The 26569-nt window shown below is 40.8% G+C and overlaps 1 protein-coding gene across 3 annotated transcripts in view; it reads right to left on the bottom strand.

The window, feature by feature from the left end:
* Nucleotides 1-26551, bottom strand: part of LOC141921011 (coiled-coil domain-containing protein 170-like) — a 71099-nt gene extending 44548 nt beyond the window's left edge. The window contains exons 1-5 of one of the 3 annotated variants that reach the window (XM_074818764.1): nt 26427-26551; nt 25278-25383; nt 23409-23650; nt 21777-21942; nt 20064-20786 (exon numbers count right to left, since the gene is read on the bottom strand). In XM_074818764.1, the coding sequence (XP_074674865.1) occupies nt 20064-20786; nt 21777-21942; nt 23409-23650; nt 25278-25383; nt 26427-26476 (1287 nt within the window). In that variant the 5' untranslated portion in view covers nt 26477-26551. Of the gene's footprint in view, nt 1-1434; nt 1463-3554; nt 3632-5284; nt 5375-5643; nt 5696-20063; nt 20787-21776; nt 21943-23408; nt 23651-25277; nt 25384-26426 lie in introns of those variants that run through there. The other 2 variants (XM_074818761.1, XM_074818763.1) reach the window with 2 other exon arrangements.
* Between the last annotated feature and the right edge of the window lie 18 nt (nt 26552-26569).

Below are 26569 nucleotides of genomic sequence, written 5' to 3'. Positions count from 1 at the left end.
TATATTACTATATTGATGTATGTTTTCTTTTTCTTCCCTAAACACAACCACTTCTGACTACAGAAAGAAGGAATACATCTCAAAACTGATGAAATAAAAAAATTTCAGAGCGTAGCTGAGTAAGGAAGACCCCTATTCAGCAGTAATAAACAACATGTGAAAACCCTTTGCAGCTGGAACTTCTGAAACCTACATTTGTCGTACAAATCTAGATTTTAAAGTGACGAGCACTTTAAAGATGCAGATACACATCCAGAAGGCTTTAAATAGGTTTAAATGAAGTCAGGTGCAAAAGTCAATGGGAATTACCGTTTCACTCAATTACAGTCTTAGTGAGATTTAGACAAGCAGATTTCTGCATCCTCCAGTGCCTTAGTAACTACAAAGCTAATCATACATGGTGACACCATACTAGGAAAGTTGGTATGATTCTCATACTTTTGGCAGGGAATGTACACGCTTTAATATTTAAGTAAATGGTTTTCTATGTTCTGTCAGCAGCCATTCACAAGTCTGATCATTAATCATACCTGTAACAATGCAATTAATTGAGCATGACTCTACTATAGGAGTAAAATCTGTAATGCAGATGTGGCACTCTTGTATCTCTGGAAAAATTCAGATTTGTAATGTCTCATGAGTACTATGTAGATTATACTGATTACTGTTAAGAGAATAGAATGAATGCAGTGTTAAAAGAATAAGAGGAGTAGACAGGAGAAGCCTTAATATATTATCACTCAATCAGCGATAAATATTCTAGCTTTTGGGTGTTTCTCCTATTTACATTATCTTTTTTGATCCCTTTGCACTTACCTGCAAGAAAATGAAGGTTTCATTTCACTTCAAATACTAAACAGAAGCTAAACCTATAATACTTAAGAGTAATATCTACTTGTACTTTTAGATTTATTCGCAATAGGCATTCTTTAGAAGATCAACAACATAAGGTCATTGTTGTTATTGTGGGGTCTTTTGTTTTCATTTTTTACCAGATAACCATTTTCACCTCCCTGAAATCCGGCCTGCAGTTGGCAAACTTCACCAGATTCAGGAAAAACAGAACTTCAAGAAAATTCAGTAGTTTTATACCTCACTGTATACTTTGAAACTGGCCAACTGTTCAAGTCATTCACTCCTGTTCTGCTTTTGTCAGGTTTTCTTTTATTTCCTGCTATATTTCTTATTTCAAATCTGGCATATGCTGCCATCACTGACACGGCCCCCCCTTTCCCAAAACATATATATATTTTAAAAAAAAATCTCTATTGAAACCGAAAGCCCTCAGTAAGCATTTAAGCATGAGTGACTTGCCAATGCATTGTCTCTTGCCCATAGCAGATGGACACTACTCAGGACAGGGATTTCTCCTTCCTGTTTCCAAAGCACCTAAGCACACTGGGGTTGGCATACCAAGAATAATGACTCACAAACCTTTGTCGACTCCATTCTTCCTTTGCTTCTACAGAACAAATGGGGGGGAGGGGAGAAGAGAGGTTGAAAATTAAATAGATTTGCAATATGATGACACGTCATTAATTTTTCACAGACCTGCTTTACCATGTCATAGGTTACCATCAGCAAAGTAGGACATAAAAGCAGAACACTGTAAGTTTCTCTAGTAGCCTATAAGCTTTGACAGCCTCTATAATATTCAAACCCACATCTAACTAAAACAGACATCTTAACTTTGACTTCTCTGGGTTACGTTCACTAGTTCAGCTAAACAGTCAGGCTTTGTACAGTGATCGCTTCCTGTTGCCACTACTTTTGATGTGCTCCAACTTTTTATTTTCTCTCTCTTTTTATCCTGCATCTCTTCTACAATGATAAATTCAAAAAATAAATAATAAATCTGAGCAATAATCACGTGATCTGTCTTAACTGAACTACGTCTTTTTTTCTCCTCAGATGTTAGGGTAACTAGCGGGCCCTTTTTACCTACAAGTTTATACAGAACTCAGTACAGTGGGCTATTCAATAACTTGTATAAATCCCAGTGTCATGACAGTTTATATTATGAAAACAAACAAAATGAGATATCCTTAATATGTAATATTTCTTCCTAAGACAAATTAATATTCATGGGTGTGTACGTGCATAAACATTGTTCTAATTTCTGAAAATACAATGCAGCAGCACAGTTTATTATTATTTGGTGCAGCCAGAATGAAGATGACATTCAACATGAAGTACTGGGAAGAATGTGCGGTTGAAGAATTTCCACACAGAATTTATCTCCCTGAGAAATCACAAGGAAATGTTAGCCCCCAAACTTGCTGTTGGATCTGTGGGAAGCTAAGGTGCTCTTCAGGACAATAGGGATCAAGAGGAATTCATTGTGTATGGGCTGAACTAATGGAAAAAGAAGCTTAAGCATTATGTTTTGATTGTAACTATTCTAACTACAGCTAGAAACTTAATATTAAAAGTTTGTTGCCTTCCACAACCTCACTAGCTTAATTTTCTGATTAAACAATCAAAACATGTTCTAACAAGGCCATTTTCAAAACTATCTTGTATAAATTGATTTTAAAAGAAAATTCTACCTCAGCATGCAGGGAATATTCAATTTTTATTTTGCAAAATAAGCTATCCTAGTATAAAGGAAGACAAGTTTTAGAATATGTTTCTTTTCATAAAATCTGCAGGATAATAAGCAAATTTTATATAAGTTACATGAAAATCAGGCACTGGACAGTTTTTAGAAATTCATTTCTGAATCAAATGGAGGGAAGGCAGGTAGCACTTGGCTATTGCAGATTTTTCTTGGTAGCAGCAGCTAGCCAGCCAGCCAGCACGCACGTTGCTTCAGAATAGCCACAGCAGCTACACACAGCAATAAGCTTGAGAAGGGAGAGCCACTGTTACACAGTGGGTCGGATTTTGTTAACACGTGCAAAAACAGACTAAAATGAATCGGAGTCACTTAGGGGGAAAAAAATGGTTCACAAATTAACCATCTTGCATGTATATTTTGAATAAAGTTGACTTCTTTCTAGATAATAGTTTGCCCAATTTGCCTGTCAGAGATTTCAAAATGTTTGATAATGCTTTATTAACATAAATCAAAATTTGCAAGTAGCATTTCAAAATCATTTATGTTCTGTCAGTTTCTCTTCCACATTATAAAATGCCAGAAATACCCAATTACTTCTGATCACTTCCTGCTCAGTGAAGTCTTCCTTCCCCTCTCTGATTTCTGCCTGTAACTCTTTGCCTGACAACTCTTTGCTTGCAGTTTGTGCATGCAGTTCTGAAAAGTTTTTTTGTTGTTGTTATATGCCTGTGGAGTTTTTATGCATTATTGTTCCAGAAACATGTAAAACTAAGTGAAGTGTTCCCAACAACTCAAATTACCAAAGAGATTTTCTAAATTCCTTTCAGAAGGGTACTGCTTAGCTCTGCCCTCCTCCCTTTACAGTAATCATTGAAAGGTATTACTGAAAGATAAAAAACACTCTCTGGTGTTGTTCATCTACTGAAGAGGCCAATTTCAAGTTGATTAATAGGCCCAAATGAAAGTTTCATGACAATCAAAACTTTAGTCTTACCCTCTAGTACTACAAGCAGTAGTTAAAGCGTTTTCATCTTTCATTTTCCTCTCTGTCAGGATGAGGTGACTTTGCATCTAAATATAACAAAGGCATTTAATATGATGAAAGAGAGCAGTCATCTCAAGGCAATTACAGAGATACATAACCTACTGTAAATATTACTTAACATGTTGTTTTACTTCATCCTTTGCCTGTATGGCTAAATTAAGGAATTTGGATCTTCCCTGACACCTTGTCTCACAGCTTTTCCAAAATTAATAAGAAGGAGCTGCTGTGTTTAATCTCAAAAGAATAAAAAGGGTAATTGCCAAGACAAAATTTAGGAGAAAAATGTGACAAAATTAAGTACTTATGCAGGGATTTTTGAAAACCACTTGTTCTACTGTTTTTACTTTATCAGTGCTGAATAGAGTTAAATAACTTTTGTGAGAGAAAAGCTTAAATGAAGAGATTTAAAAAACAGACCATCATGCAACGCCAACACTCTTGCAATTTTCCTACAATCCCTACTATACTACTGTCAATGAAAGGCAGTATTTTAGATATAGTGTGTTGGTATATACAGAGTTAAGACTGATTACTGCTGTAGTTTGATTTACCATTTGCAACCCACATTTTAGAAATACATGGTTTCTAATGTGCTTCTGAGTCAGGAAAGTAACATTCACAAACTATTTGACTTCAGGTCAGTAGGATGTGAAGCAAGTTACTGTCACCAAGCTGTGCTAACAAAAACTTTGTAGTCGGGTCAGAACAGTTGTATTTAATATAATGGCAGTTGATTTTGCCATGACAAACTACCAAAATTCTGTACTTTCTCTCTCAGAACAATATAGCATAATTACAAAATCAATCTTCAACTATTAAGGAGATGCTGAGCCATCCGCACACTAATAAATTGTTTATCCTTTGGAATACGAAACTGTTAGAAGTTTTCTACTGTATCTTTAGTACAAAAGAGTTTGATCCTTCTAAGCAATATCCTGGAGTGTCTCCTTTAAATTCACATCAAAGCCAGCAAACCAGTTTCAAAGGCAGAAGAAATTCTTAGATAACTATAAATTCCTACTCTATGATACTCCCTTCTGCAACACTTAATAAGAAAAACCTTTCATCCTTGAATTTGTAAAGATAAGCTATAATGATCAACTCAAGTTCATTGAGCTACAACTGAAGTGCACGTCTACCACTGCGTACAGCTCTGCAGCTGCAGTTGTTTTTTATTAAAAAAATCAAAATTAAATTTAAAACTGAAAAGATAACTTGCAACAGGGATTTACAGCCACCCTCAATGTCAGTCAACCTCCACAGAAACAACTATTGAAGGCCGAGGGAGGAAGAGTGGGATTTTTTCAAAATCAGGGCTTTATTCTCGAATAGGGGAACTGCAAAAAAACCCATCTAAACCAAACCCCCTCTACCCTTTCCGTCTTCCCCTCCGCCCCTCCGCTGCCGCCAGCTTTGCCCTGGGCCGGACAGCGGGTCTAGAGCCCGGCCCAGGGGCTCTCACGGGAGCCCGAGGGCGCTTTGCAGCGCCCCGGCCCAGCCGACTGCAGCCCGCCAGGCCCGGCCGCCGAGGCCGCCCCCCTCTCCGGGCCCGGGCTGCCTCCCGCCTCGTCCTCTCCCGGGGACGCGGTGTCAGGGCGGGCCGCAGCCTCCCGCCCGCAGAAACCGCCGCCGGCGGGCCGCAGGGCCGGGCCGCTCCCCAGCGCCCAGCGGCGCGGTACCTCCGCCGCCGCGCTGCCGCCCCGCTCAGCCATCCGAGGGGCGGCGGAGGCCGCGCGGGGCCCGCTGCCGCCGGGCCTGGCAGCGCTCATGGCGGCCGCCGCCGTGTGCCGCCGTCCCCCTGGCAACGCGAAGCGGGCGGCGCGGCCTGCGCCCTCCTCGGCCCGGGCGGCGGCGGCGGGGCCGGGGAGGGCGGGCCGGCCGTGGGGCTCCCAGCGTGGGGGTCCCCTGGATAGGGAACGGGGGACAGAGCTCGGCGCCTGAAGGTGAACAGCCTTTACAAAGGGATGCTCACAGAAACGTTTTTTCCCACTTCAAATAGACGTTACACAACAAAACTTAATAAACCTGAGAAAGTTACCTCAAAATTTTCCTAAAAAAGTCAAAACAAAGGCAAGCAAGGCAGATGAAATTTGAACAGCAGCATGCTCTTACTCGGGCAGGGTTTCCTTCTCTCTTCCCAGAGCCCTCAAAACGAGCACCTCCAGCTGAAAGAGGACCTCCCCCCTCCTCGCCTCCCTTCCAAATAAAGTAGATAAACTAAAGTAGGAACTGCAGCAAGCAGTAATAGAAACTCAAACCTTCAGGTGTATCGGTGCTGCACATCGTTTGCTTTGAAGACCCTGTGAGCCGCTTAGGCCAGTCCCAGTGCATCTGGGGACAGTGCGATCTTGCACCATTTCTGTACTCAAGTCAAAAAAGTATCTCACCTTTCCTAGGAACACTGCTTTATTTATGTTTTTCAGAAAAGAACATGAAAAAGATAGGGATAGTACCGTTTTGGGGGGGGGGGGGTGTCCTTTCCGTGTGCCTGATGCCATTTCACTTCTGCTGCCAAGGACAGAGACCCCTGCCCAAGCAGAGGGTTGCCAGTGTGGATCATCACCCTATTTAAAACGCTACATCACTTAAAGCACAGAGATAAACAGTGCCATACCTCGGCTGGAATCTGCCACTAAACTCATAAAGGAAAGGAGAAAAATCACTCAATGTGAGGAAGCAGCCCTGGGAACAGATCAGGGGATATGGAGACCCATGTGGGGCTGAGGCCGTGCAGCACGGGCAGCAGGAGTCATCGGCCTCCATCTCAGGGAGCGTCTGTGCGTGAGGTGACAACAGCTCCCTGGTGGCACGTTTCCAGTTCATCCTCACGGGCAAAGGGTGAGCTAACAGCAACACAGGATGGCATAGGGGGTATAAAAACGCATTATGAAAACCGTTGTTCTTGAGGACTGTCTATGCAAATGCTCTTACTGTTGCTGTAGTAGAGTGAAACCAGCAGTGCATCTCTGAATCAAAATTACCCAGTGCTGACAGAGCAGATGGGGGTGCAGACTAGGTAGCTGCGAGCAGCATGTGCTGCAGGCATGTCTCTGAAGCGAGACACCCCTGAACCGACTGCTGCCTGGGAGGAGGGACCCTAGTTTTGCAGTGCTGAACTCTCAAAAGGAGCCAGGCAAGAAAGTGGCCGGAGGAGGAGAGCAGGGACCTCAGCCAGAGGGGACCTGTGAGCCCAGGCTGTCTCCATACAGCTCAGAGAGAAACGCTCAGGCAATCCCTAGTTCCCAGTTAAATTGCATTCAGTTCCCGAGCCAAAGTTTATCCCAAAGTGGTATAAACCTCAATTAACATAAAGCCTTAATATTTTATGAGGATAATGTTCCTGACCTTTTTTCCCCCCTCTTTTATGTCTGCGACTGTTCTATTATGTGAGGTACCTAAAATATTATGCTGCTGGCTAGGGAGCACAACCAAAATTTTTTATAACTTCAAACGTGGTGGATCAAAGCTGCTACCGCCACATGGTGCAAAATGCTGATCCAGTGTAAACTCATTCTGCAATTCAAATCTATCCAGTATTTTTGACAGGTTAAATTCGTACTGGCAGTCTTACATAAAACCAGCATAAGTCTGGCATGAGTTTTAATGTCCTCTGCAAATTTGGACAAAAATATCATCCTGGATTTATCCAGCATCTGACTACAGCCTAATCCATCCTGAATAGCGTGCAGATGCAGAATTAAATGATTGCGAAACTTTGTCCTAACTTTCTTAAGCATGTGCTTGAGTGCTTTTCCTCATCGCTAGTCCTGCAGTGCCACAGCTGGTTCAAGAGGTATACTTCAGTCACTTCTATGCCCTTGGTGATGGGGAGAGAATGCTTATACAGCTGTATCTTACCATAGATCTATAAGGTTATTTGGCTTAAAAAACCCCCGCTGAATCTGATGAACTGTAGAGAGAGTAACATCAAAAGAGGCAAGAAAAAAAGGATGAAGAAAAGCAGAAATATCATATAACACTGAAAAAGAATGGGGCAGTTTGAGGGGGTATAATACTCTTCAAGCCATTTGACTAAGAAAAAAGTATCTTATTACAGGATGCTCACACTTTAAAATGCTTTAGGCTTGTTTGCTAACTACTACAGGTAGAGTTCTCAAAAGGACTCCATGTTTCTTTTTGCTTAACAGGGGCAGGAAATAACAACTTAGGAAGGGTTACCTCAGGATTTTTCATTAAAAATAATGTCAAGGAGTCATTTTCATGAATAAGATTCTTCATGTTGTGTTACAGAAAATACACAGACAGGAAGTTCTCAGCCTTTCTAAGCAAAGAATGATGCAGAATCTCTTGAATGTATGTACCTAATTAAGTCACTCTAATTTTTAAAACAGAAAATTATAAAAAAATAACTACAATCTTTACCTTCCGTGAAAGAGCTCAGTATTGAGGAAAGATGCTGTAACTGATCTGGGATCTGAAACCCCGATTCCAGTAGCCAGTAACTCAAAAATCTAACAATTGAGATAGTTCTGCAGGTTCCTAAATTGAATTTTCTATAAGTAAATGAGAATGGACATATCAGAATAATTTTAAAGCTAAAAGTCACGTGATGATGTGGATAGCTTGCCCTCACCCGATGAAGGAGAGAGACATCCTTTGTATCTTGTGGAGTATGGATGGATGCAGAGCAATCGTTCCATGTACCCCATGTTTCTGGACACCTGAACCAGCAATTCCCTACCAAGTGATACAAATTAGCTAAAATTATATTTCTGTGTCAATATCTGTATTTTGCTAGCAAATCAGTCTGCAGACGTATGAGAACTTAATAAAAAGAAAACTGAAATGAGTAACATAAGAGCCCCACTGGAAGGAAAAAAAAAAGCAGCTTACTGGGGCCTGCAGGAACACTGGAAGAGTGGTATGTACAGATGCGTGGACATTGCAATAGACAGACCTAGGCCCTGAGACACCATTTATTCAAGAAAGGATTCACAAAGTCCTCAGAGCCAAACCCCTTCTTAGGAATGGAATTATTAACTCCCTAATGAAAGGTGAGATCTTATTTTTATTATTTGAATTGCTTTTAAATACGTTCTTTTTTCATATTTAATTTTTTAATATTTTAAAAATATTTTCATTATTTAAAGAAAAATCAACAATCTTTAACAATTTTTTTTTCCAAGTCCTTGACAAATCTCAAGCAAGTCTGACAGAGGTTAAGTCAGAATGATGCTTAATTTCCTGCAAATATTGTGAAACACAGACAGCCAAGCACAGAATGAACACTGAGATGCCCCAACTGTATGGAAAGCCTGCACTACACTTCTGTGTAGTATTACAATGTCTACTGAAATTTGTTTGCTGGTTTGGTGGGGTTTTTTGTTGATTTATTTTTTTTTTTTAATGCCCCATCAGGAAATAAGGTGAACTGCCAGGTCTTCAGGTACCCATGGAACAGAATCTAGGGGAAAAGAAAGTTTTGCTTCATTAATTCTACTGTTCACAGATCTTGGAATTTAAATACAATATAACAATTGATTAAAAGACTGAATCAAAACATTTAATTTTAGTTTTGAAAACAAAATTTCTTTTTTTACTAACACTATAAAAAAGCTTTGTTATTAACCTCAAGCCATTGACATTAACACCATACTGAGAAGGTGAAGTATTTGTGTTTTATCATGCACACTAATTCCAAATGATTTCCTGAATGCATATACACATTTCACTCATTACCTAAAAGCAGCTATAGCTGAGGTAGAAAAGAATTGTGTACTAATAACATTAAAAAAGAAGATGAAATCATAGAATCATAGACTACTGGGTTGGAAGGGACCTCAAGGATTGTCTGGTCCAACCTTTCTTGGCAAAAGCATGGTCTAGACAAGATGGCCCAGCACACTGTCCAACTGAATCTTAAAAGTGTCCAACACTGAGGAATCCACCACTTCCCTAGGGAGATTATTCCAAGGGCTGATTGTTCTCTTTGTGAAAAATATTCCTCTTGTGTCCAATCTTGTACCCATTAGCCCTCGTCTTTTCTATGTCACTTCTTGTAAAAAGAAATGTAAATAGAAATGTATTTCTCAAAAATAGATTCAGGGGAAATTTAGTCCACAGGACTTCATTATCTACAAATTTAGCTAGAATAACTAAAACAGCCACATTTTTACAAATAGTTGGCATGAAAATCATGGGCACAACTTGCCAAGGTTCTCATCTGCTTGCCTTCCAAAAGGTATCAGCTCCAAAAGCACAGTATGTCCCAACACCAAGCTGTACTCCTCCTCCTCCACCCCCTCAACTCACTAGTATCGCATCCTGTAGTAGAGAAAGTTTTCTTGAGGAGTGCCTTATCCTCAAAATCCTCAAACCTACTCAAAAAAATAGTGAAGAAATCAAGACGGGACTTCCTCCCATTTCTTCTTTGTCAGCTGATGCAGAAGTCTGTCTCACGACCAGTGACAGACGATTTGATGTAGAGATCCTAAACATATACTTGAAAATACAACTTCAATTAACAAAGGGAGATACTGCCTCCCTGGAAGTATACATTATAATACATTTACAGACTTCAAGGTGGAAAAGGTATTAATGCCATTATCAGGAAAAAATAGGTTCATATGGGAAAGTGGAGAGACAATATCACTAAAATGTGTGTGTAAATTGTGTCGGTAAATCTGATAGCGGGCAAGTTTGAATAGATTAACTTGTCTGATTAAGTAGCTGTTCCTCTGCCTGACCAAAAAGGGAGTCCTTTTTTCCCCTGAAACATTGAGTTTAACACTGTCCTCATCCCATGTGAATCCGTACAGCTCAGCTAAACTGATGGAGACATCTTGTGGGGTCAGTAAATCTTCTGAAGGAAATAAGCCAGCTGGTTTTACAACCCTGATCTCTCATACTGGGACAAAGCAGGGTGGTGAAAATGCAATATGCATATGGAGAACTAATCAGGCTTGAGAAAGCAGTGAGATTTTAACACAGAATCTGTTTAAGCATGATCCACCCCCCATATTTCAGGTTTGAGCAAGTCATTTCCCAGAACTGTCAGGGAAAAAGAAATTACTTCTGGAGAGGTTTTCCTGAAGATCTCCTATGTGGCAATAAAATAGTGTAGCCTGCCCATAAGCAGTTATTAAATATCATTGGATGACAAAACAGTAACTAAACATTTTTATGACAGTATTACTACATGCCTTCTTATCTTGTAAGGGCAGAATAACCACAGATTGAAAACAAAAAGTTAATTGTGAAACACAAGGCAAACAACAATAATGAAAATGCAAAGCTTCATGGTGTAACAAACACTGTACTTACACTTCACAAATAACATATTCTGAAGTTTTAGAAATCACAGTTGAACTTTTTTTGTAAATTCAAGTGGTATATCCAAAATACAAGCTATGCTTTAATGAGGGAGAAACAAGAGGAGTACTAAGATAATCAGCTTCATTGGGGGCCAAACTTAAATGTCTCTATGCAAACGCACATAGCACGGGGAATAAACAAGAGGAACTGGAAATGTGCATGTGCCTGCAGGGCTACGATCTTACTGGCATCACGGAGATGTGGTGGGATGGATCCTATGACTAGAGTGTTGGAATGGATGGATACAGGCTCTTTAGGAAGGACAGGCAGGAGAGACGGGGGCGGGGGGGAGGAGGGGAACCCTCTATGTCAATGACCAGCTGGAGTGCATGGAGCTCTGCCTGGGGATGGATGAGGAGCTGACTGAGAGTTTACAGGTCAGGATTAAAGGGAAGGCAGGGAGAGGAGATGTTATAGTGGGGGTTCTGCTACAGGCCACCCGACCAGGCAGACTGAGCGGATGAGGCCCTCTATAGACAGATAGGAGCAGCCTCATGTTCACAAGCCCTGGTCCTCATGGGGGACTTCAACCACCCCGATATCTGTTGGAGGGACAACACAGCAGGGCATAAGCAATCCAGGAGGTTCCTGGGATGAGTTGATGATAACTTCCTTCTTCAAGTGACAGAGAAGCCGATGAGGAGAGGTGTTATGCTGGACCTTGTTCTCACTGAGGAGAGGCTGGTGGGGAGTGTGAAGCTCAAGGGCAGCCTTGGCTGCAGTGACCATGAAATGGTGATGGTCAAGATCCTCAGGGCAGCGAGGAGAGCATGCAGCAAGCTCGCTACCCTGAACTTCAGGAGAGCAGACTTTGGCTTCTTCAGGGATCTGTTTGGCAGAGTAGCATTGGATAAAGCCCTGTGTTAGGGCACATGGAAAATAAGGAGGCGATTGGTGACAGCCAACATGGCTTCAGTAAGGGCAAATTGTGCCTGATGAATTTGGTGGCCTTCTACAACAGGGTTGCAGCACTGGTGGATAAGGGAAGAGCAACTGACGTCATCAAGCTGGACTTGTGCAAAGCATTTGACACTGTCCTGCACAATATCCTTGTCTCTCAATTGGAGAGACGTGGATTTGATGAATAGACCACTCGGTGGATAAGGAATTGGCTGGATGGTCACACTTAAAGAGTTGCAGTCAATGGCTCAATGTCCAAGTGGAGACCAGTGACGAGTGACATTCCTCAGGGGTTAGTGTTGGGACATCTTTGTCAGTGACATGGACAGTGGGACTGAGTGCACCCTCAGCGAGTTTGCCAACAATACCAAGCTGTGTGGTGCGGTCAACATGCTGGAGGGAAGGGATGTGACATCCAGAGGGACCTGGACAGGCTTGAGAGGTGGGTCCCTGCAAACCTCATGAAGTTCAAGAAGGCCAAGTGCAAGGTCCTGCACCTGAGTCAGGGCAATCCCAAGCACAGATACAGGCTGGGTGATGAGTGGATTGAGAGCAGCCCTGCAGAGAAGGACCTGGGGGTGTTGGCTGACAAGAACATGACCCAGCAATGTGCACTCACAGCCCAGAAAGCCAACCACATCCTGGGCTGCATCAAGAGAAGTGTGGCCATCAGGTCAGGGGAGGTGATTCTCCCCCTCCCCCTCTCCCCTACTCTGCTCTTGTGAGAACCAACCTGCAGTACTGTGTTCAGCTCTCCCTCAACATAAGAAGGGCAGAGACCTGCTCAAGCAGATCTAGAGGAAGCCACAAAGATGATCAGGGGGCTGGAGCACCTCCCTTATGGGGACAGGCTGAGAGAGTTGGGGTTGTACAGCCTGGAGAAGTCTCTGGGGAGACCTTATAGCAGCCTTCCAGTACATAAAGGGGGCCTACAAGAAAGCCAGGGAGGGACTTTTTGCAACGGCATGTAGTAACAAGATAAGGGGTAACAGTTTTAAACTGAAAGAGGGTAGGTTTAGATTGGATGTAAAGAAGTTCTTTACTGTGAGGGTGAGGAGGCACTGGAACAGGTTGCCCAGAGAAGTTGTAGATGCCCCCTCCCTGGAAGTGTTCAAGGCCAGGCTGGACGGAGCTTTGAGCAACCTGGTCTAGTGGAAGGTGTCCCTGCCCATGGCAGGGGGGTTGGAACTAGGTGATCTTTAAGGTCCCTTCCAACCCAAACCATTCTATGATTCTCTGATAATGTCCGTGTAAGCAAATATTTGGCTAAAAAATATTTTAAAGCACAGACTAGCATATTTCTATCTATCTATGTATGGAGACACAGGAGAGACAGGACATAGAATAAAACACTGCACAGCTGCTTTCCAGCTCATCACATCAACAGTAAGTGCACAGTGTTAAATGAAAGCAAAGGCAAAAAAATCCATTAAATGATACTTGCAGCTATTGAAACAGAAGTATGGTAAAAAAAAAAAAAAGTCAGGACAATTTATAAGAAATTATTTTCTTTGAAAATCTAAGAGTTTCTTCTTTGAAAGCTGCTGCTGACATATTAGGTCATTTTTATTTTGGGGAACTTAAACCAGATATAAAGTCTTTAAATGTCTAAATTCATGCAGTTATTTTGGAAATTCTCTGTATGTGGAACTTGGGTTTCCACACATGTACTGAAACTCCCTGATTTGCACTGGGAAACTAGCTCCTGTTAATGGTCCATCATGATCCAGAAAGTAGCAGCAAAACTTCCAAGGGCCAAATCCAATGCCACTGGTGCAGTCACAGCTGCATATCCCACACGTCCCAAAGGCGTTCAAGTGCAGCTCTAATTCAAGATTGCTTGAAATCAAGAACACAGCCCATTGCAGAGAAACAGGAACACTTTTTGTTCACATAAAGATGCTAGAGCCCTCACAGCAAGTTGTAGGCCTTCCTCTGCCTGAAGGAATTTGAACTTTATCTGTCTGCTCGTTCTGTAACCTTAGGCCATGGGCACACGTACTCCCTGGGCTGAAACAGGGCCTTACACAGACAACACAAGAGTCACTGGACAGAAGGAAGAGCAGGTGGAGGGATCCCTCAGCCAGCTTGAGGGAGCACTCCTGGACCCTAACCCTTTCTCCAGAATTGTTTTGTATTTTACACACACAGATCCTCGACCAAAATAACAATTATACTGTATATAAGCCATCTAGGACCAGAACCCAGTATATCTCCTGATCTATGACAGCTAACACATTTTCTTGTGAAGTGAGAGATAAAAGCTGAAACCTATTCCAGGCCATGAATGGCTGTTAAAATCCAGTTGTTTCCTGACAACCTCCTATACACACCACTGAAGGAAAGCATGGATTTACCAGTTTGCAGGTCCATCTCTGCTGCATTATTTTAATATACACAAGCATTTTAAAGATTGAGCCTTGTCCAACTATTTCAAGGAAACTCTATGTGATTACCCCCAGCACAGTATTTATTCTGTATGTTAACAGCTAAGGGGGCAGAAAGCCTTTCTCTGCAGGTGCCTGAAGTTCACTGGAGAGAGTCTGGAGATGTTCCTGCACCTTGTGTCAGCGTTAAACAGCACTGCACTGAATACACAGGGTTTCTGTACAGCCATTTCCATACATAGAATAGGAAGCCTGGATGTCCTCTGCCTCTACTCCATCATCCAGTTCGCCTAGGTGCCAGGCACTGTATCTCCACAGTTGGTAAGAACCAAGTCTTCCTTTAAAATTAATCCCTGAGCAAAATACCACAGTTGCAGGCAAAAGTCAGTGTGAACCACACACTGAAAGATGCAACTAACTGTATCATCAGGTCCTTTATCAATTATAGTCACTTAGAAAGCATCAGCCTTACCATGATAGTATGAGAGTAATCAATTAGTTAACATTAAGAAAGCAAACCAAAAAGTCCACAATATATACCTTGACGTATCTTACCTTAGTCTGCTCAGCTCTTAATCTTTTACTTCATCAAAGACTTGGAAGAAGTAAGTGAAATCCCAGGAAAGATAAAAAGAAGTTCCCACAAGAATGAAATTTTTTCTTCACAGGAAATCTGATTGACAATGATTATTTAGCTTATTGAAAAGTGCTAAAACAAAAGCAGCATACAAGTACTGAATATGTTTATTCATTCTATATCATCATGACATTTTATACTTCTCTTCCAGTGGAAACAAAGTCAAATGAGCCAAAATTCAAAAACAAGTGTAAACAAAAACCTTTTTCACAACATATCTGCAGAATTCACAACTGTAAAGCTGAGACAGAATGTGGATTAATTCATCTATATAATTTATTTAATTGGCCTTTCTATTTTCAGGGCTGATAGAAATAGAAATACATCTGTATCAGCTAGAATAGAAATTCACAGAAGTTTTGAAAACCTGTTTTAGGGGGAAAAAAACCACAACCAAATAGGAAAACATAAACAGTCCATGGTATAGGAATTTTTTTTTCCCCATGCCATATTGGAAAGAAATAAAAGGACCATTTTAAACCAGCACATTTTCACAGTTTTATTTTAAAAACCTTAGGTAAGTCTTAGGTGATCTGGAACTTGTATTTTTGTTTTAAACAACCCAAACTTCTGTTCTGTAACTTTGGGTAAACAGAAGACTTGTAAGCAAACAAACCTTAATAAAAGAAATTTAACAGTTCTGTACAAAATTTGGAATTTATATTTTAGACAACTTTCATGCAACAGAGTGAACATTTTTCCTGTGCGGTCTGACAGAGTACAGGAGATAGTATGCTTCACATGGAACAAGTAGGTAAGTAGTTTAACCATGAATACAAATACTCTGTGAACTTCAAAGGAACTATTTCAACAACAGTAGTTAGGGTTTATGCATCAGTAAGGTGTGTAAAACAAAGTGATTTGGAAATATTTTAGTTACAGCAAGCGTAACACAACGACATTTCCATTTTTGCTGAGAAGACATGGAGCACCTATCAGTTTGGGAAGTGATCCTGATAACAACACCATCAGCTGCACCAACCTTAACATGTAATTACCAGATACATTTTAAGAGCTTCTCAATGCTTTGTAAGGTTTTGAAATTTGAACAAGAATGTTGGAAGAGTAACAAGGTAAAAACTTCCCTAATACTGCCATGTCTTCATGAAGAGGAACATTTTATGATACCAGTCTCTTGCATCTGTATCTTTCAAAATCTCATTGGATAAATATGCCTTACAGGTTTTTGTATAAAACCTGTTTCAGAGCAAAAAAATTCAGGAACCAAGACCTCAATTATTTTAAGTTGGCTTTCTCAGCCACTGAAATAGTATAATGATGTTTGACCTTTGCACAAAAATTATGTAATTTATTTCAGTATTCTTGCAACAGTTTCCAGTCATACAATCAACTTATTTTCCACACTAATTTATCTGAAGAAGCCTTATATACACACAGAATTATTGTATATATAGATATATTATATAATGAATTATCACATATTCGGACAGATGTGTGTACTGGCTTTCACTGTGCCCATGACATTACTCTCCCTCCTGTTTTGTCACAAATGAAAATCATTGCTGTCAAAAGCTGATTTACAAATACAGTTGCTCAAAAGGTAGAATAAAAAAATACATGTCAAAAGATAGCTGGTCTGTTGTGGTCCTCAGAATTACTGAAACTGCCCTTGTTTTTGCTGTAAATATTCATATGGCACATGAAATTAAAATCTCAAGAATCTGGGTATACAAATCAGTAGCTTCTGAGTTATGCTGTACAAGCATTTTGGGCAATCAGTTGTAACAGACATACAGAAGCAACCTTGAATACTCAAGAAAAATTATGCTATGTTATAGCATATGCTATTATTATATTGTATGCTTTATGTTGTGTAACAGTAAATTCCACCTAAATGCAGTAGGCACATGCTGCCATTTCCTGAAGCTGTATTACACAAGTAATTAACACCGAGTATCTACAAAAGCATTTCCTATTTCCAACTACACTGCAGCTTACCCAACATCAGAGCACAGTGCCTCATCAGAGTATGTCTTCACTAGTTCTTTGTGGCATGGGAGAATATAACACCGGCATTACAGCACCTTTTTTTTTTTTTTTTCATAGAATCAATCCAAATTTTACAAAAATATAGCCACTTAACAAACTGAAAAGGATGCTGTATATTCAGTTCTGTCTATAGATAGCAGTTTGCAATTACAGCTACAGAAGTCAAGCAATTAAGGATTTGGAAGTTGCTGCTGCGCATTCCTCACGTAACTATGTAGTCACACTGTATATTACCATATAAACTTCTCTTTGTGAGGGACAAAAGATGAAAAGTCCTCACTTATTAAACTGGAAAATAGAACTAATTTAATTTTTTTTTTCAGCATGACATCATGTCTTAGATTAGTATTTGAATGTTAATCTGAGAATTACATGTCTTACGGTACTTACAAAGTCACCACCCTACTTCCTGACAAGTATTAATGCAATAATCTCCAATGAGATGATTCGGTAATACTGAGAAAATACTGCTGCATCGTCTGATTTAGCATTTTGTAGGATTCTATTTATCGTAACTTCAGAATATTTTCACTGATCTACATTGTGAGCTCCAAGAAGTAACAGCTTGAAAGCAACCTGAGCACCGATTAATGACCAGTAAAAAATAAAACCAAGTTTCTCAGCATATGCAAGGACTGTGTAAAGAGGCAAATCTGTTCTTCAAGGGTGGCCTCAACGATTAAACAATCCCTTCTCTTGTCCATTACACACTTTTAAACCCTCCAGCAAATTAAGTCACCTGTCCACAGGCAAAGCAGATTTCTTCCCCTAATCATTCTGCCTCTCTGAAGAAGGCGGGAAGTCTTCATTGCACATATTACACAACTTCCGTCCCTCTGTTCTTGACCCAAAGTTGTTGCTTCAAAGTGCATTTGAAACAAGTTAACAGCATTTTCACAGATGAGAAACTGAGGCTCCAGTGCCCAGATTCATCACGTTGTTTATGTATTTGATTAAAGCACCAAAGCTGGAGTCCCCCTGAGCTCTCTTCAGTCAGAGACCTTCAGCAATCTGACCTTCAGCTCTTTTGGCTGGATTTCCCATTTATACAGTTTAATCAGGTGTCTAAGGATGAGCATGAATTTATCCTTTATGAGTACTAAGACAGAGATACAAAGGAGATGAGAACACTACACCCAGGTCTCAAAAGTAGAACCCTACCTATAATATGACATTGCCTCCTGAAATTCCTAGTGTCTTAGTTTTTGAATACTTGACCTTGCAAATTTAAGATATTAATATACTTTCAGATGTAAGATGGCCACCACAAACATAAATAATCAAAGTCATACGTAGTTGGAGCATATTTATTCACTGTATAGATCTTTATTGTATAAACACGATAAGCAGCAGCGGATTCTCTCCACTTCAGAAGACATGCTTGGCCAGTGATTTCACTGACCAGAAAGGGAATCCAGCTTCATTTTCAAAGCCTGAAATAGGTACAAAATAGTGCCCCATCTTCCCCCTGCCACTTCTTTAGGCTTGCCAATGCTTACCCTTGTTTTAGGTTAACTGTAAAGGCAAAAGTCTTTCTAAATCCACTTTCTACCACACAGTCATTCTCATTGCCTTGCACTAGCACCACTTCCAGAACGTACTCAAACAAGGCCACTTCTGTGCCCTCCTTTTCACTGTGTAAGATGTCTGCAGAATGGAAAAGGAAGTTTATCTACTGTCGACTCTTGACATAGCTCTCTATGACATAGCCACCTCAGCTACCAGGGGTGAGTTCACCTCATTTTAGCAGCTCTACAGAAGAGCATAACCCAGTAAGTCTCTATGGGTAATTCTGCCACCATTTTCTAACAAACCTGTGGTTATCACTGGCATTACATTAGTCCCATATCAAAGGCCCTATTTCAAACCACAGAAGTACATTAAGACTTGACAGAATCTATTTTCAATTTTTCCTTTATAAATGGCTAATGCATTTCCACCTTCCTTTCACTTCACTCTGAATATCCACTAATATATCCCTGAATTTTAAAAAAATTCCAAGTAATTTGAGACCAGGGTAGACCAGAAGAAATCAGCACCTAACAACTACAATTAGCAGCAACCTGTATGGCATATGCTTCTCTAGCATATACTTCTCAGTGCAATTGGGGCTGTTATTTCCCCGGTGAAAATTATGGCATCCTTCTTAAAAAATACAAATACATTTGACAAATAAAGAGAATTACCACAGTGGAAAGAAGTAGCAGTGCTTGAACCACAAACACCGCTGACAGGCCATCTTTAATTCAAATCTGTATTAAATCTAAAATCTAAATAAAGTAACTGGTTGGGTGGGTTGGTTGGTTTGTTTTGGGTTTTTTTTTTGTGTGCTTCTTTTTGGTAGAGGTTCTTAGATAAACAATATCTTCCATGTTCTTAAACTGAGATTGTCTTTTCTCCCACTAATCTTCCTACCAGATGGAACAACTCCCCTCCTACAGGCAAACTGGCTAGCAACATCCACTTGTATTTTAAAATTCATATTTAATTTTCAAATTCTAAATTAATATTTACCAGGTATCACCCAAGAACTCTTTTCTTGAGATACAGTGAACTATAATCAAAACATCAAAACTTATTTGTCTATAGACACAAGAAGCAAGTAAAAAACAATTTATGTAATAAAGTCTTGGTAGAAGTCAACTCAATTTTCAAGTTTTAAAATATGATCCTGCAATGGGTTGCAAAGAATCTATCTGGAATTAGTTTGTGCATTCTTGAAAATATTAACTTTCATGCAATGCATGGCATGCAGAGCACAAATTATCCTGAAATAAGTAAATACATGCTAACATGGGACTGAGGAAATGGTTTCTGAAGCAGATTTTTGACTTGTTAGCCATAAACTCCCATACCCACTGATGAAGAAAAAAACATTATGGACAACTAAATGTTCATCTTAAACATCTGCTGAGTTTGGACATCAGGAAAACAAAATATACCCATATGCAGATTGATTTATGTATACAAAGAGAGTTTGTAAACTTTTGCACAACATTGAAGTATTTTGTGGAACAAAACCAACAAATCACTTAGGAGGAAAAAGTGCAAACAAAAAAGAATCTGCTGAAGCCAAGCATGGAACAGAGAAAGCAGTTAAAGCTCAGACTGAACGTCTCTTTCAGAATATTAGGAACCATTTAACTAGAGGGCAGCATCAAACTGAACTACCCCATATTTTCCACTTACCATCCATTCAGGTTCAGAAGCCTGAATCTGTTCACCTTGTCCAGGTTTTAGGCCAACCACAGTGTCAGATTTCAGTGTTCTCAAACTACAGAGAGGCGCAGGATGAAACTTGTTCAAGGCTTGATGAAACGAAACAGTATATTCCCATTTTCTATCTCCTGTTAACTTTCTATAGTTTAGATCACCTTTGAAAAGAAGCAAGTTTGATTTCTGTAGATCAGCATACAAGTCAGGAGCAACTTCAGCCATACTGGAAAAGTCATGTGGCAAAGTCCAAAACATGTGATCATGGTAAACCCAAACTCCCTTCTTCAAATTGCCCTCCCAGTTTATCCCACATCTAGACATCCACATATGATTAGCTGACTGCAGTTGTTTAACAGTCCAGTTAAAATCATGCTTTGTGGTATCTGACACATACCACGGAATACTTTTTCCATGAAAATGGACTTCATCAGCTAGCTTTGACGATAATAGGAAGTCAGCCAACACAAGATCACTTACAAGTTCAAATCCAGCATTATCCAGGATTATGTCAAATCTAACATTACTTTTGTCTGTATTTCTTTTTTTGGCGTTTACAAGTAGTGACCAAAGTTTTTCCGTATCATTCACTAAGATGTAAGGTATCAGGCTTTCCAGGGACTGTAAAGGACTAGATTTCTGAGAGCTGTCCTCACCAGCTGAAAAAGAAAGGTCACACTTATTGCCCCACAATGACACCTAGAAGGAAGAAGAAACAAAAAAAAATTGCTAAGTGTCACTGTAGTTACATTCTAAACTTCACATGCACTAAAGATTTTGTTTGTTTGTTTTTCTTTTAGGGACATGAAGGCTCCAACTCCACATTTTCCTCCAAGCTTTAACACAATTCAACATCTTGTACAGAAATCTTAACAGAGATAAGATTTTGTGTAAGAAACCAAACAATGCTCTGTATTTATGCAGGCATCAGAAACATACATCAGAAGTGACAAAGACGGAAGATTTAGATCAATGCAAATACACTGATGATAAAGCTTAAAACACAAATATTCTCCATACTGTAATTCCAGAAAATATCAGTGGGAACACAGAAAAAATAGTAATAAAAGCAGGTTTAGGTTTTTATTACATGCAGCCAAGTAAGAACATGTATTTTAAGTACACACTAATGAGGCCTTTATAGAGATTCATCAAATACTTTGTGTGCACTGTTGCCAGCTAATGGACTTATTTTGTAATCCTGTGATATTTTGTATTCTACCCAAAGGCATTATTTTCCAAGAATAATGCGGTTATAAAGCTTTTAAACCACTTCTGGCCCAGATGGACTTTTAACTTTTTTTTCCAAAGAAGTCTAAAAATTTTCAGAGTATCAATAAAATGAACTGTTTTAAAATTTTATACCTAAATAACAAAAAGGCCATCTGGAACTTGACTTAAAATGCTTTAGAGATACTGGTTTTGAGGGAGAATAAACTGGATTTTCAAATACACAATGAAGATCAGCCGTATAATGAAAATGTCACATTTAATACAAGTAACCAATATTTAAATATTTCCAGAGTAGCAGCAATACAATAATGGCTGTCAGGATTTCACTGCATTTTTACAAACAAAAGAACTATATTTTAATTTCCGTATGAAGTTCAGATTCTTTATAACCTCAAGTTTTTATTTGTGACATAGGAAAGATATTTTAAATTCTTATGTTAAGCACTACTAGTTTACCTGCAATAGTTTAAAGAGTTCCTCCTGAAGTTGCTTTTCGTCTAGATCTTTGATGTTTTTAAGAAGTTCCTGAAAGTAAGTGCATAAGGCAATAACAGCCTCTTGGGATTCAAAGAAATTTTGAGCTTTTCCTTCCTTAAATACGTCAAAGTTGTCAATAGGTGGGCTTAAAATAGAAGGAGAACAAATATATATTAACACACTTACCACATTTTCCATGACAGCACATGAACACCTGGAAACGCAAGCTCGAAGCTCAGCTTTTTTAGGCCATACTACAGGCCCTAGTTAGATTTTCCACTTCTAATTTGTCATACTAGATTTTCACACATCTCAAAACCAGCCTGATATCGTATCTTGCTGAAACAGACAATATGCAAGACATCTTTATATTTCTAGCAATATATTCTGAAAGTGAACAAGTGTTCAGTCACAACAGTTCTGGGAACTGCACATACAGTGACAAATCTGAATTCCAGTCTTCAGACACGGAGAATTAAAACATACAAGTGAACTAATGTAGTGAATCGCTGGCCCAATTTTAAGGGTGTTTAAGGGTTGTTTGTGTAAATCCCTTACCCTGATATGAAGTTATTCTTCAGAAAGTTTTTAACTAGGACTTTAGAAAATTAATGTGACAAAGATGACAAACCAGTTCTTGTAATATGTAAGAAATACAGACTCATCTATTATAAGACATATTTGCACACACACCTTTTGATAAAAGATGGAACTTCCACCCAAGCATATGCTTAAGAGCAGCTAAAGAATGGAGATTAAGAAACTTAAAGCTTACTAATGAAAAGTATTTGCTCAGGTTTTTTAAGTGCAGATTCATCTCATATTTGAAGTTTTTGTTAAAAGAGTTCAAATTACACAATATATCAGTAGAAACAGCCCCATTACTGTATGCGTCTCTGTAATACTAAGGGCAAATCCAGTACACATGGAGCTTTTTTTTTTTTTGGCAGCAGCAGGAACTTAAAACTGCTCATTCCTACCCCATTACATTGTATTGGCACTCCTCCACAGTACGAGCACAACAAGTTTTTCCTGCCAAGTTATTTTTAACCAGGATCAACTCCCAAAGTTCGATGCAACATATGGTCTGCAAACACTGCAGTAACTAAGAAGATGGTGTAGAATGAACAACAGGGGCTGCTTAGGCTGAGTCTACTGCTATAAGAAACAGTTCTCAAACGGCAACTTCACATTTCAAGCAGCAAAACAAATTAGAATGCCCAACAGATTAGTGGCTCTTGATTATGAGTTTTAGACTAACATATGTCTTAAGAGGTAAATCTAGACTAACAAACCTTTTAGAAATGCTACATAAGTTTCATATGTCAATGCACATTAGTCCGCAAGAAGGTTAAGCTATATAGTCAAGCTTAAGTTTTCATGTAGACAAAGTCATAGAAACTGAAGCGTAAAAAACCCTAACAAGCTTCAAATTCGGCTGCATAGAAGAAGAAAAAGTATTCATTTTAAATCTGAGGTGCAAGATGAGGGAAAAGGAATATGGTAAAAGTTTAAGACTTTCCTTTATTTTATTCCCCATCTGTCTTCCTCCTAAAATAAAAATGGGAAAGAATAATGTTTTGTGAAGTAATATACCAAGCCAGTACTTACTTCTGTGCTAACGCTGCATGAATTCTTCGATACATGTAACACTCTACATACAACCAAGGTGACTGAAACCAACTCGGTTCCCCATTCCCATTTGATAAATTTCGTTGGTAGTCTAAGTATTGGTTCCACAGTGCAGCATCAGGCAGCTCATCTTCTAAAGGGGTCACTGGTTTGTCTGTTTGCAGTTCATTCCGCAGTTTGGAGAGGAAAGATATAGCTCTCTTCTCTGCTTCAACACCTTTCTGAAATAAGTGGAGAACAAAAGTTTCTATTCTGAACATTTATTCCTGTAGAGACACAGATCAATTTTTCACGAAAGATGTAAGTGGCAAGTTTTAATTGCCAAAGATGAGTCCCTGACAAATCAGAGACAAATTGAACCAACACATTCTGGTGAATGAAGCTCATTTTACACCTAGCATCCTAAAATGAATTGCATGTGGGACTTCTTTTTAGATTGGAGTTTTTGCTTATTAGAGGGAAAGAGAATATTGAAACATTGCCATGTTCAGAGGATGTTACAGTCTATTAAACACTGCATCAACACAAAAACCTGAGAAAATGAAGAAGTTGCAGAACAGATAGATCAGAAAGGTGAGTTACAAAATTACTGAAAAATAGCAACAAGAAGGAGATGATAAAGCAAAAAAAAACGACAAAAAGATTAAGGCAGATAAGCATATTGGGTTTGCATGGCAAGGTTTCGGTAGTGGAGCTAGCAGGCTACAGGGGTGGCTTCTGTGAGAAGCTGCTAGAAGCTTCCCCATGTCCAATGGAGCCAGCTGGCATTGGCTCTAAGGGGGACCCACCACTGTCCAAGGCTGAGCCAACCAGTGACAGTGGTAGCACCTCTTGTGATAATAGATTTAAGAAGAGGGAAAAAGTTACTGTGCAACAGCAACTGCAGCCAGAGAAAGGAGTGAGAATACGTGAGAGCAACAACCCTGCAGACACCAAGGCCAGTGAAGAAGCAGGGGGAGGCAGGGCTCCAGGCACTGGAGCAGATTCCCCTGCAGCCCGTGCTGCAGCCCATGGTGAGGCAGGCTGTGCCCCTGCAGCCCATGGAGGTCCATGGTGGAGCAGATCTCCACCTGCAGCCCCTGGAGGACCCCATGCCAGAGCAGGTGGATACCCGAAAGAGGCTGTGACCCTGTGGGAAGCCCACCCTGAAGCAGGCTCCTGGCAGGTCCTACAGACCCATGAGGAGAGAGGAGCCCACGCTGGAGCAGGTTTGCTGGCAGGACTTGTGACCCCGTGGGGGACCCACGCTGGAGCAGTCTGCTCATGAAGGACTGCACCCTGTGAGAGGGACCCACACTGGAGCAGTTTGTGGAGGACTGTCTCCCATGGGAGGGACCCCACACTGGAGCAGGGGAAGAGTGTGAGGAGCCCTCCCCCTGAGGAGGAAGGAGCAGCAGAGACAACATGTGATGAACTGACTGCAACCCCCATACCCCATCTGCCTGTGTCGGTAGAGGGGAGGAGGTAGAGAAAATCAGGAGCAAAGTTAAGCCTGGGAAGAAGGGAAGTGTGGGGGAAGGTGTTTTAAGATTTGGTTTATTTCTCATTCTATTCTGATTTGATTGGTAATAAAATAATTTCCCCAAGTCGAGTCTGTTTTGCCTGTGATGGTAATTGGTGAGTGATCTCTCCCTTATCTCGACCCATGAACCTTTTGATACATTTTCTCTCCCCTGTCCAGCTGAGGAGGGGAGTGATAGAATAGCTTTGGTGGGCACCTGGCATCCAGTCAGGGTCAACCTACCACAAGTAGTGACTGTAGTAAGAAACCAGCAAAAACAAGTCAGCAAAGGGGTCTCAAGGGTTAAGGGGAAAAAAATCTCAGGCAAGAAGAGACCTTACTCTTACCTCACCATGTTCTTCAAAAAATTCATTTTTATGTCGATGCAAAGTATCAATAACTCTTGTGAGGATCTGGGGCAGTCTGTCTTTAATTGTAAAATATGCAAAGGATCTAAAAAGGAGAGGATCAAAGTTTTATTACTGAGAGGAAATGATGAAATAGCTTCTATTTTTTAAAATAAATGCAAGGTCTTAAAAGTAAGTTTATGTGCCTTTAAAGCAGTAGACACCAATAAAAAACAACCAAACAAAAAAAATCTCAAATTGGTCATGTTCTTGGATGTACTTTTGAAGAAAAATATAAATGGCAGCTTTTTCAGGGAAGAAAATGCCAAGTGACTGGCCCTGACAAAAGAGTGAAAATTGCAGTTAATTCTAGGTTAAAATACATTCTCTAATTGTTCAGTTACCCAGATGTAAAGTCAAGGAAATTTAAAATTAAAAGCATAGATTTAAGTGTCTCGTATCACCAAGAAAACCCACGCTACTTGCTCTCCGCTACATACTTGCTTTACATTTTCCCCAAACGCTGTTTCTATGAGAAGGACGAGCAAAACGTGGCCCGCCCCATAGAGAGCTTGAACCCAGCTTAAAGAATGATTTTTATTTGAAGATTTCTATCCCGTCAGACGGAACCCCAGTCTCAGGGACTCAGAACGGACCAGTCACCCACTACCGAACAGCGAACCCAAAGACACCAAGGAAAAACAGGAACACAACTTAGACCCTCTCAAGGCCTATTCCGGTCAGTAACAGGCAGGCACAACCCCAGCGGTAAGCGGGGGCGAGACGACGCAACGCCGGCCTCGGCTACGCCGGGAGGCGCGGAACCGAACCGAGCCGAGCCGAGCCGAGCCGAGCCGGCAGCACGGGGCCCACAGCGCCGCCTCCCGACGACGCGGCCCCGGGCCGAGCGGGCCTCTTCACAGCGCGACGCTGGCACTGCCCCCGCCCGCACGAGTAGGCCGAGAGCCGGCCCCCGGCCCGGCCCGGCCCCGCCCAGCCCAGCACCCACTGCTAGGCTGGAGGCCCTGACCGAAGGGCCCGGCGCCCGAAAGCAGCCGCTCCCCAGCCGGGGGACACCGGCCGGGCCCTCAGCGCCCTCCTGCCCCCCCACCCCGCTGCCGGTAATGAGCGCGTCAGGCCATGACGGACCCCTTAAACCTGCCCGACAGGGAGACCGGTAGCGCCGTTACCGCCGCCATCTTGCGCCGCCCCCGCGAGCCGGCGGACCGCCCCCCGGAAGCGGGGCGAGGCCGCCGGACGTTATTGGCGAGTCAGCCGCGCCCGCCGCGCCG

This window comes from Strix aluco, chromosome 3 (assembly GCF_031877795.1).
Source record: "Strix aluco isolate bStrAlu1 chromosome 3, bStrAlu1.hap1, whole genome shotgun sequence".
NCBI classification, from domain to species: domain Eukaryota; kingdom Metazoa; phylum Chordata; class Aves; order Strigiformes; family Strigidae; genus Strix; species Strix aluco.
The sequence above is the reverse complement of the archived record's forward strand: the minus strand, read 5'-3'. Positions and strand labels throughout refer to the sequence as shown.